Source organism: Colias eurytheme, chromosome 23 (genome assembly GCF_061535395.1).
Source record: "Colias eurytheme isolate Ceu_HAF_F1 chromosome 23, ilColEury1 Martin Lab GWU primary, whole genome shotgun sequence".
Lineage (NCBI taxonomy): Eukaryota > Metazoa > Arthropoda > Insecta > Lepidoptera > Pieridae > Colias > Colias eurytheme.
In genome coordinates this window covers 5,762,764-5,781,456 of record NC_143002.1, presented here as the reverse complement: position 1 = coordinate 5,781,456, position 18,693 = coordinate 5,762,764, and the positions used below count along the sequence as shown (strand labels likewise).

Genomic DNA, 18,693 nt, shown 5'->3' with positions numbered 1-18,693 from the left:
TATCTTGACGAATTTGTTTGTTTAAAAAAAAATGTTCCCGCCACTTTAGCATTTACTGAAAGAGTCTTTTCGGTCATGAATGTGAAGTGGCGGGAAGAGAGAAACCGAGCTTCATTAAAAATTAATTAAAAATGAGCTCTTGAAATATATAAATTTAGATTTGGAATGTTTGGATTCATATACATTCATTTAAAAATAATGAAAAATTCTTAGTTACTGCAAAAAGTACAAAAAATACATTTTTAAAAATATTTATTTACTCTATATTTACCTCCTTTAAAATCAGATATACTCTATATCTTCAAATAAAAATTGGCAACCCTAGCCATGCTTGATGCGCGCACGATCGTCAGTAGGATACATCCAGCACCGCGGCCTTGAGCCGACGTACGTCGGGGATTGACCGTGAATAAGACGCTATATACTCTAAAAAAGAGGTCGTTACTCGTATAAAAGCACTGAACAGTGAACATTCTAAATCTATTGTTTGCAAAAAAACCCCCAACCATAATCTTCCATAGAAGAACCAAAAACAAGAACAAAATATTGTCTCTGATTATTTTGAGAGCAAAAATTCTACAGCCTGAGCAATAATTTATTCCTCTGAGTTCTACAGAGTAACTCTAGAGTCTATGATCAATTTTAGAATAATTTACTAAATAAGTTTATGAAAATAAAAGATGCTCACATTTAAAACAACTTAATTTGAATATACATATATTTAAATGTAGCTAAAGAAATTGGTGAGTAAAAGTAATTGTTAGAGCGTTTTCACCGTAGACAGAGAAACCAATAGACAAATTGATATCTTATGTCGCATTCACACAAGAAAAAGAGCGACTTATCTTATTCACGGTCAATCCCCGACGTACGTCGGCTCAAGGCCGCGGTGCTGGATGTATCCTACTGACGATCGTGCGCGCATCAAGCATGGCTAGGGTTGCCAATTTTTATTTGAAGATATAGAGTATATCTGATTTTAAAGGAGGTAAATATAGAGTAAATAAATATTTTTAAAAATGTATTTTTTTGTACTTTTTGCAGTACCTAACAATTTTTCATTATTTTTAAATGAATTATATGAATCCAAACATTCCAAATCTAAATTTATATATTTCGAGAGCTCATTTTTAATTAATTTTTAATGAAGCTCGGTTTCACTCTTCCCGCCACTTCACATTCATGACCGAAAAGACTCTTTCAGTAAATGCTGAAGTGGCGGGAACAGAGAGTATATAGCTAATCATTTTTTTAAACGAACAAATTCGTCAAGATATTTTTTTTTAATAAATTGCCATTTTTCTGCAGTGGACTTTTGCATAAAATCTGTGTTATTCAACAATTCGCCTTGGAGTTCTTTTAAAATAATAACTTCTGAATATAAACTGTCCATGTGTACAAGGTTGATCCAAAAGTAATGATAATTGGGATTTCCTGTGTACATAAAAATATAAAAAAACCGTTTCTTGCTTGCTCATGTACTCACTAAGTTATCACAAAAAAATCATATCAATAGGCCACGTTTCCAAGTATTTACATTAATTTCTGTTGGCAACACTAATCTGCTGTACGTCCGCGCTATTCACTGTCCATCTGCACGACGTTCGCGGTGGTGGGGGTGCTTGCTGGATGAAAAGTTGGTCGTGCACATCCAGCAAGATAATAATAATAATTATTGACGTACGTCAACGCGTAATAAAATAAAGCGTCTTATTTACGGTCCATCTTGACGTACGTCCCGCCAAGGTCATACACGATGCACGACGCAAAACGACAGTGAATAGCGTTGACGTACGTCAATAATTATTATTATTATCTTGCTGGATGTGCACGACCAACTTTTCATCCAGCAAGCACCCCCACCACCGCGAACGTCGTGCAGATGGACAGTGAATAGCGCGGACGTACAGCAGATTAGTGTTGCCAACAGAAATTAATGTAAATACTTGGAAACGTGGCCTATTGATATGATTTTTTGTGATAACTTAGTGAGTACATGAGCAAGCAAGAAACGGTTATTTTTGATTTTTATGTACACAGGAAATCCCAATTATCATTACTTTTGGATCAACCTTGTACACATGGACAGTTTATATTCAGAAGTTATTATTTTAAAAGAACTCCAAGGCGAATTGTTGAATAACACAGATTTTATGCAAAAGTCCACTGCAGAAAAATGGCAATTTATTTAAAAAAAATATCTTGACGAATTTGTTTGTTTAAAAAAAATGATTAGCTATATACTCTCTGTTCCCGCCACTTTAGCATTTACTGAAAGAGTCTTTTCGGTCATGAATGTGAAGTGGTGGGAAGAGAGAAACCGAGCTTCATTAAAAATTAATTAAAAATGAGCTCTTGAAATATATAAATTTAGATTTGGAATGTTTGGATTCATATAATTCATTTAAAATAATGAAAAATTCTTAGTTACTGCAAAAAGTACAAAAAAATACATTTTTAAAAATATTTATTTACTCTTTATTTACCTCCTTTAAAATCAGATATACTCTATTTCTTCAAATAAAAGTTGGCAACCCTAGCCATGCTTGATGCGCGCACGATCGTCAGTAGGATACATCCAGCACCGCGGCCTTGAGCCGACGTACGTCGGGGATTGACCGTGAATAAGACGCTTAAGACGCTTAAGACGCTTAAGCCGGTGTTGTGTAAAGAAATGAGAGAGAACGATAAAAATTTTTGTTTCACGCAGCGTGCCACTTTTTTCAAGAATAGCAACCTACTTTGATAAACAAAGTTTGACAGTTAGCTATCGTCTTCCATAAAAATATAGTTTTTACATGTTCTAAGTTACGTAATTCATGGTATGTTTGGTTTTGAATGTTTTAGACTTAAACCCCTTCCAGACGACACAATCTTTCGTCCAATTTGACAAGATTGGCAATCAAATTGGGTCGTCTAGACGGAAATATGAAATTCAAGGTCATTGGGTGGTCGGGATCGGCAAGGGATCGGCCGATTTGCGATTGCCTTGGGATTGCCCGATCAAATTGGGTGGTGTGGACGCTAATTGGCCAATTTTTACTTGTAATCTATTCGATGCTAGATAATATTTAAGCTATTAATGTCTCCTCAGGAGTCAGGACTAACGGCTTCTCTCATAAAAGTGTCTTGTTTAGTAATGTATGGGCTTACTTCATTATTATAATAATTCATTATAATAATTCATTAAAAGTTTCATTCCGCATAAAATTTGTGAAATCGACTGTCCACTTCTCTAACAATATTTATATGACTTAGGCGATTTCTTTTAAGCAACCATTCTTTGCTCCATATCCTTTTTCTTTTTCTTTCTTCTAAATTTGCAGTTACAGCCAAAATCAGCCCCAATTTTTGTTTTTTACTAAGAGGCATGTTGCAAAATAAAAGTCCAGTCAGTAACGGCAACGGAGCAGAACTAAAATTGGCGATTTAATTGTGTACGTGTGGATAGACGATCAAATTGGGCCCGATTCAATCGGCAATCAAATCGGCTGATTAAATTGTGTCGTCTGGAAGGGGTTTTACTGTTAATACCTTTTAAAATAATACCATGGTGCGATGCTCTGTAATTGGAAAACAGCCAGTGTCTATAATCAATTTTAGAATATTATTTATGTTTATGAAAATAAATGATGCTCACATTTAAAACAACTTAATTTGAATATATATTTGAATGTAGTTATAGAAATTGGTGAGTAATTGTTATTGTGAAAAAAAATCGCAAAATAAAAATTATTCATTATGTATTATTTTGTTTTAAATATCTGTTGTCACTGTCAGAGAAAAAACTTATGAAATATGAACGCATCGCTATTTTATCTCTGTGTATTTTATCTGTCGAACTGTCAACTCATAAAATTGCGGTTCGTTGGTTCGTATATAGCGTCGGGCGAAAAATAAAGCATCAGTTGTTTTTATTTAAAAATTTAGATATTTGTGAATTGTGATACAATCCTCAAATAATGTTCGTATTGATTTTCAGAATTACAAAGTTTAAATAACTCCAAAATTGGAACTATTTTAATACCATATATTTAACCTTTCTTCTCAGGGCGACGACATCTAAACCCCGTTCTGAAATGACATTAGAGGAATTAGCCAAGATAGAAGAGGAAGAATTTAGTACGGGTCCTCTTTCTGTACTTACACAGTCCGTTAAAAATAACACCCAAGTTCTAATAAATTGTAGGAACAATAAGAAACTCTTAGGACGCGTGAAAGCGTTCGACCGGCATTGTAACATGGTTCTTGAGAATGTCAAAGAGATGTGGACGGAGGTTCCGAGGACGGGAAAAGGAAAGAAGGTAATAATAACTCTGTTAAAAAAGTATTTATACTTGTTGATTAAACAAGCATAATTCCTAACCTCAACTTAAGCAACTTGACTTTGACACAACAATGTAAGTTGGGGAACTCAAAGCGATATAAAGCATGTTAATAATGAAAAACTGAGATTATTGTTTTCATCTCACAAAGGAAAGGAAAAACGGAACTCTTATATGATTACATTGTTATCCGTCTGTCTGTCTGTCAACACCTTTTATATCTCAGGAATGCGGGGAGGTATCAATGAAATTTATATTGAATACTCAAGTCTGCGGTCCCCTAAAACTGTAAAAAAATCAAACTTATAAGCCAACACAATCAAAATATACAGCCGTTTATGCTGCATATTTTCCAAAATTTTGATATTTGCAGGGTAATCAAACCTACAGGTTACTTTCCACACACATGAGTCTTGAAATTTGGTAAAGATTTATGTCTTATAGCATAGATATAGGAATAATTGTGAAAAACATGATTTTTTAAGTACATTATCAAAAAAATAATAACTTACAAGCTCCTTGCTCATGAATTAAACTGATATTCACATCAAAAACTCAGGTCTATAACACCTTTAAACTGTAATAAAATTCAACTTCTTTGTCAACGCAATCAAAAGAAAAAGCAATTAAAGCCTTGTGTATGGGAGTGTTTAACGTAAAATTTTAGGATATGTCTAGTTTTATTTTAAAAAAGTTAATAGTGTCATTTTGCTCATTACGTAAAGTACTTTCAATATCAGTTTAAAGTTTTTTGATATCTGTAATCGTTATGGAATAATCGCCTGTGTACACTTAACGATTACACCTTGTATAAGTAAGTATAAGCCAAGTAAAAAATTGAATGTAAATTCACTCATACGAAAATAATTAACAAACTTTCTAGGTGCGTTTTGTAGCTTGCTAAAAATGCTCCCTTTGAATATCTAGCTTCCACAATGGGAGGTATCCAATACTGTCTGTGGACAAATATAATAGATACATCAAATTATAGTCTGCCATGATGACCTGTGTTGCCAGACCTTCTGACTTTTCAGGGGATCTACTGATTTTTTCAAATAGGTACTAGCTTCGCAAGAAAGGGGTAGTATTTCAGTTTCGTCGCTTTGATTCGTCACTAATGGGTTTATTGAAACATGGCACTACAAAGGTAAAATGGACATAATGACATAAATACTGAGTTAAATATTGAAACTTGATTACATACTAGGGTTTGGGAATTCTCGACAATTTCAACGTCCCGGGACACGAGACAGGCTACGATCAAATTTCCCTATGTCCCTATGTCCCTTTGTACGCTTAAATCTTTGAAACTACGCAACGGATTTTGATGCGGTTTTTTTTAATAGATAGAGTGATTCCAGAGGAAGGTTTATATGTATAATAACATCCATTAAATAGTGGAGAAGTACTGTTATTTTTGAGGTTTCTAATGTTATGTCGTAAATAATTACATTTTTTCCGCTTACATTGCAAACGCAGGCTGAACCCTACAAGTTTTATCAAAATAATGAACTAAGTATTGTACACATTGAAAAGGTCTACAGAAAAGTCCGCGATGGCATATGTCTATCTCTTATGGATAACCCACAATAACTTTTTTTTGTCATTTACTTTTTACGACAAATAATGGCTTATTTTCGAAGCGATTTTAACCAATACAGCATTAATCCTTAACCAATTAAATACCTTGAATACATTGTTCATTTAATATAGATCTATATGGCCCTTTACACCGTATGATTTAAGAGAATATTTTCGAAGATATTACAGATTTAAAAATTGCGGGACGTACCGTTTGTCGCGGTACCGGCCGGCCGGGCCGCTGTTTTTATATACTTGGTTAAAAGTTTTTTTGTAGTCTACGTACCATACCTTACCTACCTTAAAAACGTATCAGCATTGCACCCGTGCGAAGCCGGGGCGGGTCGCTAGTCTTATATATAAAAATGAATCGCAAAATGTGTTGGTAAGCGCATAACTCGAGAACGGCTGAACCGATTTCGATAATTCTTTTTTTATTATATTCCTTGAAGTACGAGGATGGTTTTTATGTAGAGAAAACGTAAATATGTACCACGGGCGAAGCCGGGGCGGACCGCTAGTTAAGTATAAAATATAATCACAATAGTTATAACTTTAATATGTCAAATAATTGGTATGTTTATTCCTATAATCACAGATTAACTTTCAATTTAAAACAATTATTAAATATTATTATAATAAAATAAACTTAGTAACAATCATACTATATAACTTTAATATCATGTCATAATCATATTAATCATAATTTGGTAATTTTTATAATCATAGATTTGTTTCCTTATCTGTAAAACAGACTTTTGAATCAGTCTTTCAAATTATTAATCAGTTAAAAAAATAAAATTACTTTGATTTTATAAAATAGGCTTTTAAAAAATCAGAGCATTAACAGCTTTGTCCGACAATCTGCTTCTGATTTTTGTAATAACGCCACCGGACAAGGAAAACACTCTCTCATTTTCAACAGAAGTCGGTTTAATTGAGTTTAAGGCTTTATAAAGTAGTTCTAAATTTTATGTATGAAGTATGTAGACCAAGTAATTATTCATTACAGTAACAGATGGCGCCAGCTAGGCTCATGCAATGCTTTGAAAATAAAAATTAATACAATACATAAGACTATCGTGACTCGTCTCGAGTCTCGACCCAAAAGTCCCGGGACACGAGACAACGAAATTTACAAAAAGTCCCGGGACTTCGAGACACGAGACGTCCCGGGACCCAAACCCTATTACATACTCCGCAGTCAGCAGATTCAATGGGTTTAACAAACATCCGCCGTGGATGGGAACAGAATTTGGTTGTATAAGTTTTATGTAACAAATATGCATCTACTGTTTTTTTTTAATACCCCATAATATATCTACTGATGATTTCCAGTCGCGTCTCCGGATTTTTAAAAAATAGATCTAGCGAAACTGATGATGATATCGGAACGATTTTGTCGGATAATGTGAAACTAGCACATTGCATCGGCTATCGGCGTCCGACACCAATATCGGTTCGGATAATGTGTAAACGCTCTTACACCTATATCGAGTAACCCTGTATGCTAGCTGCAGCTGCGGTTTCACTCGCATAAATGAGCTTTTCTATTAATCCTAAGGTTCCTGTGGGAATATCGGAATAAAAAATAGCTAATATGCTACTCCTTATAACATCAGCTATATGTCAGTGAAAGTCCAGAGATTAGCTAGAACAAACAAACATAAAAATTACTATTTTGGTATATGTAATGTACATATATCCATATATGCATTTAGTAGCGGTTATTTTAATACTACAAATCTATTCCAATTTATTATTAGTATAGATAAGCATTCAAAATTATTATATTAAATAATTTGACTACTGTATAGTCTACACATTAGTCAAATTATTTCATGTAAACATCTCTAGACAGTTATATCTTCAGTTTTTATTGCTACTATAAATCGACGTTTTCAAGTAAAATATTAAATGTTTTACATTAAAAAAAATGTTGTGTGGTTTTATGAAACCACGGTAAAAGTGAAACTGTTCGAACGGTTCCGAACACTGCTTTGTGTAGCGCATGTCGCGTGTCGGTCGGCTGCCGAGTAGGTATACCTACTCGGCAGCCGCGATACACGCGACATGCGCTACACAGACCAAAAAGTTTGAGACGATGTAATAAAAGTTTCACTTTAATAAAATTTTCTTTTCTTTTCAGGGAAAAGCGGTGAACAAGGACAGGTTTATCTCAAAAATGTTCCTTCGTGGTGACTCGGTTATACTAGTGTTAAGGAATCCTCTGGCCACTGCAGCAGGGAAATAATTTCATTTACTACATTCGGATTTAGGTTAATTTTATTAATAAGAATTGTCGTATATCTGTGAAAACTTTCATACAAATAAATACACCAAAACTGCACAAATATTTCTTTTATTTTATCAATAATATATTGTATTCTAAATTAAGTGTTATGCTGAATATAACCAAAGAAAAATATTAGCACTAACCGCCCTATTATTATATTACTCAAAGAATAATAAGCATTCGTAACAAAAGCAAAAAATAAGTGGCTTCGACGCAGAAACATTATAGTTCAGGATCCATCGCCCATTTTTGCAAGTGATTACTATCAAGCTAATTTTCCGTGAGTAGCTTTATTTTGATGAGACGGCCAATAATTTCCTGTACGAAACTCTCGATTGTGTTAGCTAACAGAGCTAACAAGGATACAATTTTTTGATTTGATGGTTCTCAAATATTTATTACTAACTGAAATTTTTTTTTGTTCAATCTCAAGATAATTATCTAAATTATTCGAAAAAATATTTGTCCTACAAAATCTATGCTTTGATCAAAGAGTCCCCCTTTCCAATGTGTATCGATAACGAGGTCATCATAAATGATTTTAAAAAAAATAAATCAAAAGATAAATAAACAAGATAAAATGATGCATAAGGATTGTTAAAACAAAATAAAACACAAAAATTCAATAAATCAGTTTATTCGCTGAACTAAACAATTCTTTCGAAGCTAATTGAAACCGCGTCACTAGTTTGTGACAAAAGGTGCGAAAATTACAGTCTTTATAAAAATAATACATTCCCATTTTCACACACATAATGATAAATCAAAAACACTCTTAAATACAATTTCTTTGGTTGTATTTACAAATATGTACTTTACGCAACTTATTATAAATTAAATAAAAAATGTACAAAAAACTTTTATATTCTAATAATTATAACAAATGTTTGTGAATGCGAAAAGGAGTAATAATCACAACAATTTTTCGAATACAACCAATATCAACTCTTTAATCAGTTCACCATTGTATTGTTCGAGTGATCAAAATAATTATTAATTTTATAAAAATATGATATTCTTAACACTCATTAATATAACATGTACCTAATAATATTCATAAGCAATTGTATTCATTTGCAACTGTATCACATTTCAATATATCGATGCTAAAATGATATCTAATGTAAATTCATAAAATTTTGTATTCTGATGAGGTATGAATTATTATTTTTATTAGAATTTATCTGAGATGTAAACAAAACATTATATATCAAAACATGGGAAGCAATTAGCGAAATATCTTAAACATAAATTACATAAATGAATATTGTTGGTATTGGAGATAAAATCAAGAAACTGTAGAAGAACCATCTGTCCTTCTAATTATTATGATACAACTCAATTTAAAATAAATAAAGGAAATCATCCGTTATTCTATTATAAACTAAACCAATTATAATTATTACGAACGACCTATATTTTTTACACGCGTAAAACGTGCATAGATTCGGTAATTAAGATTTTATTGCTGGCAACACTAGTTTCAATAAAATTATCACGAATGTAATATGCCGTATTGTACAAGATTTGATAAAACACACCTCTTACATGTTGCCTACATAATCTCTATTGCTTTTGCGACGTCAGCACCAAATTTGTACATTGGCAGTGAATTCAACATTATGGACGAATGACTTTTAAGTAGATGAAGAGCGCTTACAGACAATTTTTTTGTATATGGCAATATTATTAAAAAAATTCAATGGCTGGCGATATTATTCAGCGACATTTTGGTAGTAACTTTGCTAATATATTTTAACGGCATATAATGTTATTTCGGTTGCATCTTTCTTGGGAGTAAATATATCTTATAAATTATAAGCGTCAGATAAATAATTCCCTAACACATTTGTAAGCCGTTTTACCTTTAACGTGTAAGCGCCCTTTTAATATTATTTTCATAAAAGCTAGGCTATAATGAATATAATCTAAACAAGTGACTCATAAAAACTATTGTTCACTAAAATTGTACATTATAATATATGGAGAAAATAATAAATTCTATAATATGTAAAATCTTGTTTTCTTGTAAATATAATATTGAATTCTATTATTAAAACGGGTTTGTTAAATTTTGAGTCACTTGGTTTTTTTCGCTAGCACCAATACAAACTAACTGTATTTATATAATATCATATTATTATGAATATTTTCGACTTTTCAGTACAATCACTCGGCTATAAAAATACAAATTATTACTAATCGATTAAGACACTTCACATTTCGTTAATTAATAACTAAAGGAATATTTACAGAGATCCATAACTTAATAGTTATATTAATTTTTTCTTCTAATATATGAAAAAAATAATATAACACAAATAATATGTACATTGTCTTATTCAGTATTTATCTAAAACCACGTCATATCAAAATATGAACACTTTCGATTTAAACAAACTAAATATAATCTCTAAGCTGAAGTTTCAAGGTTTATATTCGTTTATTATTATGCTATAAATTGTATTTTATTTTAACGGAATAGAAATTTGTCACATTGTTAATTTTAAAACAAAAATAACGGTGTCAATTTATTATTATATATTTTTTGGAATAAAATTAAGGAAAAGTAACCCACGTCAATACAATTTATATCATAAAATCATTATTTAATGACCTTTTAAACACTGTGGACTAGAAATCTACATATACGTCACATAGCTGCTATTCTTTCAACAATAATATCATATATAAGCTAGTACGATTTATAATTTCGATCACAATACAGTCTTTATATTTTAAATTTAAACTGTTCCATTATTCTTAGTTTCTAATTAAATTTTGACGAGTACATAAATCAGATCGTTTGTCGTTTAAATTTTAATTATTATATTTTACTACATATAGTAAATAATGCTATTTCTTCCCCGTGGTTATTTCCTTACCTAATGATTTCCTATTTTCAAATTTCTGTTGTAAACTGGCGACATTGGAGGGTTTAGAGGTTAGTTTCGTTGCATTCGTCTTTACGTTTGAGTCGGTCCGTTGTACTAATGTAGTTGGTTTGGGAACCACTTTAGGTTTATTTTTATTTAAACTATCTGCAATCGCTTTCACACTAGAATCGTTTTTCGAATTAACGCGATTAACCGGTTTATCCGTTTTATTCAGATTAGTCGCAGAATTGACCGGTTTTAGTACAGTCTGTTTATTTGCGGAGGGCTTCTTATCTATAGTCGGTTTTAACGGAGGTCGATTGTCAATCTGTTTGCTTATATTAGGTTTGTTCGCGACTTTCGGTGGATCGGCTGGTTTATTATTATTAATAACGTCGGGCGCTTTGATGTTTTTTGTTTCGGCTACAGCACAACTTGATACGAGGTCGGGACTGTTCGATATCGATTTTACGTTGATATTTTTCGTTGTCGCTTTAGGAGATGGCGGTACATTTTTGAACGTGCTCGTTGTTCTTAAACCGGGCGGGGTAACTTGTCTGGAAAATGTGGGTATTTTCGAGTTTGCTTTAAGAGAAGGCGATGGTGGTTTCTCTATTTCTTTTTCATCTGTTTGCATACGAGTGGGTATGTTAACAGCTGAGGGGTGCAAATATCCACTGCTAGTGGTCGACGCGGAAGATTTTGCTCCAGAGTTGCTATAAACGCTCTCTGGACTCTTATAGTCTGTATTCATGTACGTGCTATCTCTGTTTTGCTCAGCCTTTTTCCGCTCTTTCTCCCTTTTCCTCGCGAGCGTCGACGTCGAATAGATCGAGTCAAAGTTGCGGTTCTGTATCTCATTAACGATCTCTCCGAGCAGACCCATGCTTTCTGTACTTCCTGAATTGGAAGTGATGGGTTTGGGAGTGTAGCCTTCAGGAGGCGGTTGGGGAGCCGTTTTGATCGGCAGAGACACGCCCGGGAACGCTTTAGCATGTTTTTCAGGACTCTCTTCTATAATCGCGTAAATATTATCACCGGACTCTTCGTCTATGTGAGCTAGCGGTGCGGGCTTTTCTTCTATGCAATCTACGTAATCTGTCGACTTGATGTCTGTCTGTTTTGGACTCTGATATATAGAAGTTTCTTTTTCAGTAGTGGCCGGTTGGCTCGGTAGTGGTGGTGGAGGAGCGGTCGGTCGCCCTACACCGGATAAGGGCCGCGACACACCGGGCGCTTGTCTCATCGAACCGAACGTTTGTAAGGGCTTTTGCACATTGGGCACGCGCATACTTTGAGCTCTATTCACGAACGCTTTCGCATCGTCGTTTTCTTCAGAATCCGACACTACGGGCACAGTGCTGATAGGTATATCGATGGCCTTCTGCAGTATGGGATTCGATATTTGCAAGTTTCGCAATGCAACTTTATCAGCCGCTTTCGGCACTTTGATTTGGTGATTCTGATTCTTCGGCAAAGAGTGACTTCGTTCAACGGGGTTTCGTTCTTTTTCCTTCGGTTTGTCGTGTTTGAGAAATGACGCGATTCTGTTCAAGGATATTCCTTCTTTCACTTTTTTTGGTTCTTCTGGGAGTGGTTTTTGTGGGACATTGCCGGCGGAGTACATGCTTAGAGGTCGTTTTGGTAAATCTGGTGTGATGGTCGGTGCGGTTGGAGCCGCGCGTACCGGGCCCAATGTTTTTGAGCCTTGTAGCGGCGATATTAGTTCTTTCGCTGTACACGTCGAAGCTTCTAGAATGGGGCTAGAAATAACTGGTCTGGGCGCTGGATTAGCTGTGACGGGCACTTCTTCCGTCTTCTCTGCGTTCATTAGAGCTTTGATACGATTCTGTACTGAACTATTCGTGCGTTTTATAGACGGAGACGTTTTGGGACTGGTTTTAGCTGTATTTGGTACCACTGGGAGTGGTGGTGCAGAACGTAACACTGGTTTCAATTGCCCCACATTTTGGCTATTACTCCCACTTCTATGTACTGGTGTTATTTTCGCGCTTTTCGTGTCTTGTTTGGTTTCTTTTGGTGGTTCATCTGTTTGCGGGGCATTTTTGTCCATTGGCGTGAGGGAAAATCCTTTGAAGTTCCCGAAGAAATTAACGGAGGGGTTTATATTGCCGGATGGGCTGTGATCGCTGTCACTTCGCAAGAGACTTGAGCTCATATCGTCAGGGTTAGATAGTGTGTGAACGCTAACAGCTTGAGTGTTATTTGGCGCGTTGTTTTGGAAGTTAGATGCGAATTTACTTGCGCTTCTCGAAATACGTCGCTGCAAACTTGATTTCTTGGGAGATGGAATCCTGAAAGAGTAGAGATTTCGTTAATATTATAGTTGTTAAAGGCGCAAGACATTTAAATATATTAGAATAATACACATGTTTTAATACTATAGTATCTTGAATTTGATACAATTTTTATTTAAAGAAAGTTTTTTTTTATTTTATAATATATAAATGTTAAGAGTTAGAAGAAATGAACATCGTTTTAAATTTATGTTCAGGTGTTAAGGAGTTAACATTGTTTTAAGTTGGTATTGGTAATTTATATTTTTAACAATTAGTTTATTAACTTATTTGAAAGATAGTAACTAGGTATACAATATTATTATGTTAGTAGTTAAATTAAAGTACACATGCAACTACAATATTAGTCTATATTTACCATGCATTCATGCCTTAAAATTATGTTAGAACTAAAACCACAAAAAACTCACCAAGCAAGTGCACCAAGAGAACAAAAGAAATAATAGTTTCTAGTACAAAGAGAAAGAAAAGAGAAAAGTTAGTAGAAAAATTTATTATTACCATCACCCTGAAAATGCATGTTTATCTATTGACCCAAGCAATAAGGTACATAGACAAAACTAATTTTTTTCAGGCAAATTTAGAAAATAATCTTGATGCATTCATTATATTTACAAATCATTTTTTAGGTTATATGAGGATAACCTAAGAGCTTCTGTCAAAATTTTAACTCCCGGAAGAAAACCGAATCTTAAGAAAACATTTTGAAATGTAAAAACGTTCTTATTTTCGTAGCAATTGTCTTTATAATATCAAAACCCATTCAATGAATGATTGACATGAAGATTATTTACCAAATAAGACTTTGGACTACAGTTACAGGAAAAAAATAAAAACGAGATGTGAGAATTAAAAACTTACATCTAAAGTTAAAATAATGAAAAAAAAATCTATATAATGTCTACATAAACATGAATAATGAATGTTTAACCCAAAACCACATACAGAAAATAATAACATGCACATGACAATTTTAGTCAAAGAAAAAAAATGTGCAAAAATGGTATGGGTCCATAAGCACCAACATAAAAAAAACAACACATTTTATATCTACATATTTATAATGTAATAAATCGTTCATAAAACTAATTATTTTTTGGCCAATCACAGTTACAAAAAAAAAAAAAAAATACAGGTTTTTTCTATTTTCAAAGAACTTTCAAAAACCTTACGTTATTTAAAAAAAACACAAACAAGCAACTAAAAACTACAAAAAATAAGTACAAACTACAGTCTTTGACTCTTACAATTAAAAAAAATATAGTATTTACAATTTTTTTTATAATAATTGAATAGTTCTTGGAATAAGAATGGTTTTTACAACACAATTAAAACTACGATTTATTTTGACGACATTATTTTTTTATGAAAATTTAAAACGGACATTTTTGCTAGAAAAATCTCACTATTCAAAATCCTATGTCCTACTGAAAGCTATAGTATTAATCTAATTTGCTTTTTGGTATTCTAAAGTTTCCTTATTATTTATTTCTATGATTAAACTACTATTCTGTTATTTTCAAAAGTTTTCTTTAAATTATACACGACTGTTTGGTAATTTCGATATATTTTGTCCGACTTTCTTCAATTCATTGCGTTTTGATAAAACTGCGTTATTCAATTTTGGGGCAGTAAAACCTTCACGCAGTTTCTTTACATTTACATTAATACTTGTTACATTTTCACTATTCATATACATTACTTCTTTATTAACCAATAATAAATTTTCATTACTTTTGACTTTTTCATTTGTCGTAGACGATAATCCCGCGTTAACTATACTGTCTTTACTTAATTTTGTTAGTCTGTTTCTTTTATCATTCGTAACGTTATCCTCTGATCTATTTTTATTATTTAATGGTTTCTTACTGAGTATATTCGTATTTTTAATATCTGCTTTGCTGATTTTTTCGTTTGTTGTGGACGTAAGACCGGTTTTTATGATTTCAATTTTTTTAGTATTACCTTTAACATTAATATTATTGGTGTTTTTAATAATAGTTTTGTTAAGAGATTCAGCACTACACGTAACTACAATATCGTCTTTATTAATTCTTGTATTTACATTTTTTACTTCTTTTGGTTTCGTTTTAAAATAACCAGTGAGTTTATCAGACCAATGGCTACCTTTAACAATACCTACATCGATAATATCATAATCATTATCGATAGTTTCATATATATTTTCTTCTATTTCATTTGTTTTAGTTTCTTCTTTGGGTGTTTTATGTTTGAAGCTGAGTAATTTTGTGAAGGAGTTTGTATATTTTGGAAATTTAAATTTATTGTTTTTCCTGAGCGGACATGTAATGGGTTTTTTTAATATTTTGTTTACGTACGTTTTCCTTGGTTTTTTCCACCACAGTAGAACATTGTGCCTTGTGTAGTACATGAGGAACAGTATGAGCAGAATCGTCGGTAATATTCCGAGGAATATAACATACATCGCCACCATGAAGTTTCTTTGCACTGCGAAAGATAAAATTTTATAAGTATTAGTTAAAATTATGTATATATTTTACAAAGCTTATTGTGAAATTAAATCATGAAATAATAACAAGTTAGGTCGTAATCAACGAAGTTTATGTATAAATCCTTACAATCAAAGTTATAATTTGCTCATTAAAATAATGCGTACAGTTACGATTAATAAACTAAATACAATGTTTTATTTTTTAATATTTTTTATAAATAAGAGCCTCCATTTTTTTAATAGCGTGTGTACCAAACACACGTGTCAGAAAAAAAACTTCCTTGGTAAGATTCAAAAATATCAAATCGTCGCCTTACTCCGTGACGTTATTGCCATGACGCGACCTTGAAATTTTACTCTCAACGCGCCTAAAGAAGTTACACTTCAAAAAAGTTTTTGACGTGACAACATCTTATAATTCGATAGCCGGCTGCACGCACGAAATATCATGACTCATGCGGCGTTACCTCGCTCTGAGGCGTTCCGTAAGGCTTGAAGTGCAAGCGAGAGCGCGGAACGAGCGACAAAGAAGCACAATCGGACGTTGTCACGTTCAACTATCGTCAGTAAACCGACTTTACAGACAACCAATTTTTTTTTAGTTTTTTGCTATTGTTTTTATACTTACGTGTAGAATCAGTGGCGGGTCCGGAATCAACGGAGCCCCCAGCGCCGGGCAGAGCACATAGTGGAGGGGCGAAGCCCGACTCGCAGTGACAGTGGCCTGGAAATAACATATTTTATTTATTATGCAGATAAAAATGTTTTTATATGGTAAATGATATTCTAACATATAAAATGATCTAAGACCTTAACCTTCTTAAATATTATATAGTTATATTATGTATGTAAGTAACCTAAATTATTTGTTTCATTTCATTCAGCTGTGCCCCGCGGTTTTACCCGCTTATTGCTCCGCTCCTATTGGTCTTAGAGTGATGCCTATAATATGTTGACCCGGCCTTTTATTAATATTCATGCAAAATTTGAAGTAAATGCTTTTTGAGTTTAACCCGGACATACATACAGAAAAGCAAACAGCCAAAAAATCTAAAAACTATATTTTAGGCTTCGATATCGATTGTAGATCACGCTCCAAGTATTATTAAAAAAAAAGACGGGTTGCACTGGGGGAGTGCCGGCAGAAGTGAAAACTTGATTATTAACGTTCAGCATGTTTGATATTTTGGAATGGTATCCGTCTTACGCTTTTTCGATCAGGACACTTGTCCTGACGCGAGTTTAAGATTTTATACCCAACGCCGCTAAAGAAGTTTTCACTTGAAAAAAATCTATGTACAGTTTTGACTTTCCTACGATTTTATTATATTATGTATAGATTACCTTCAGAATTACACACGCCGTGCCCCGAACAGTTGGACGGGCAGACGGCGGTCTCCTTTTGAGCAACTCTATCTATCACCGATTGAACCGGCACGCATTTTGTGTTTAAACACATCTGGAAATAAATAAATAAATAAATCGTTTATTTTCCACCATAATTTGCTACATAAATAAGTTATATTATAAACTGTTTTTCAGGAGCCTGTGTTCACACTAAGTTGTATTACACTAATCGATAATTCATTTCTTTAATTATCTAATAATAAATGAAATGAATGTATTTTCTTTAGAACTAATGAAAAAAGAATTATCAAAGTTATATGAATTTTAAGTCTTCAAGAAGTTTATGTGTAAAAATACACAGTATAAATAAGTATTTTTTAAGTGAAAAAATTCGTCATGGCAATATCGTCATGTCATGGAGTAAGGCGACGATTTTGGTATTGCTTGGCACATACGCTCTTTTTTTCTAGAGATTAAAATTTATAAAAGTTAGATTTTATTTGCTCTATGGAAACTGGACTTATTTAATACTATAGAGATGTTGTTCAAAAAAAATTGGTTGTCTGTAAAGTCGGTTTACTGACGATAGTTGAACGTGACAACGTCCGATTGTGCTTCTTTGTCGCTCGTTCCGCGCTCTCGCTTGCACTTCAAGCCTTACATGGAACGCCTCAGAACGCGAGGTAACGCCGCATGAGTCATGTTTTTTCGTGCGTGCAGCCGGCTCAATCGAATTATAAGACGTTGTCACGTCAAAAAAAGTATTTTATTAAATTTCCTTACCATATTATTCCCACATTTAGCACCATCGGGCACCATGCCGGGGTCAACGTCGCTCAGTCCCAAATCTACCATCGCCGTTCTACATGGTATTATGGTACCTGGAAAGTTTATTATTTTCTAAATAAGTTGATAGTTTTTAATCTAAAAATTTATATTTAAGATAATAAGAAAGTGTATGTGTACATTTTTCTGATGAAGTATAAGATTTCTGTTGGTTTATAACGACATGAAAAAATAATATTTATTGTCTATATTTACTACATACTATCATTTAATAAAACGATAAAAAACAGTTATTTCAATGTACATAATATATAATTAATCACAACCAGTTTCAATCTTTAGGTAAGAAAAAAATTAGATATAAATGTAACAAAAATGTCATTCTTCTACTTTTTTCAATTAGCAACTCCCGATCCCAGTGAGTATGAAATATCAAAAATGTCATATCACCACATTTTTCCTAAAACTCAACAAAACTAGCATCACAAAAAAAAGACGGGTTGCACTCCGGGAGTGCCGGCAGAAGTGAAAACTTGATTATTAACGTTGAGCATGTTTGATATTTTGGAATGGTATCCGTCTTACGCTTTTTCGATCAGGTCACGTGTCCTGACGCGAGTTTAAGATTTTATACCCAACGCCGCTAAAGAAGTTTTCACTTCAAAAAAACACAATATTACAAAAAGAACTC

The 18,693-nt window shown here is 33.1% G+C and overlaps 2 protein-coding genes across 2 annotated transcripts in view; one reads left to right on the top strand and one right to left on the bottom strand.

Annotated features, from left to right (window-relative positions):
* Window positions 1-3,844: 3,844 nt before the first annotated feature.
* On the top strand, window positions 3,845-8,260 carry SmD2 (small ribonucleoprotein particle protein SmD2). The gene is made up of 3 exons (XM_090115448.1): window positions 3,845-3,964; window positions 4,052-4,304; window positions 8,056-8,260. Coding segments are annotated over exons 1-3 (360 nt in total). The 5' UTR covers window positions 3,845-3,962; the 3' UTR covers window positions 8,161-8,260.
* A 563-nt stretch (window positions 8,261-8,823) lies between these two features.
* Window positions 8,824-18,693, bottom strand: part of Meltrin (disintegrin and metalloproteinase domain-containing protein meltrin) — a 94,466-nt gene continuing 84,596 nt past the window's right edge. The window contains exons 13-17 of the mRNA XM_090115656.1: window positions 18,000-18,097; window positions 17,214-17,328; window positions 16,498-16,593; window positions 15,736-15,865; window positions 8,824-13,393 (exon numbers count right to left, since the gene is read on the bottom strand). Of these exons, the coding sequence (XP_089971782.1) occupies window positions 11,059-13,393; window positions 15,736-15,865; window positions 16,498-16,593; window positions 17,214-17,328; window positions 18,000-18,097 (2,774 nt within the window). The 3' untranslated portion in view covers window positions 8,824-11,058. The remainder of the gene's footprint in view (window positions 13,394-15,735; window positions 15,866-16,497; window positions 16,594-17,213; window positions 17,329-17,999; window positions 18,098-18,693) is intronic.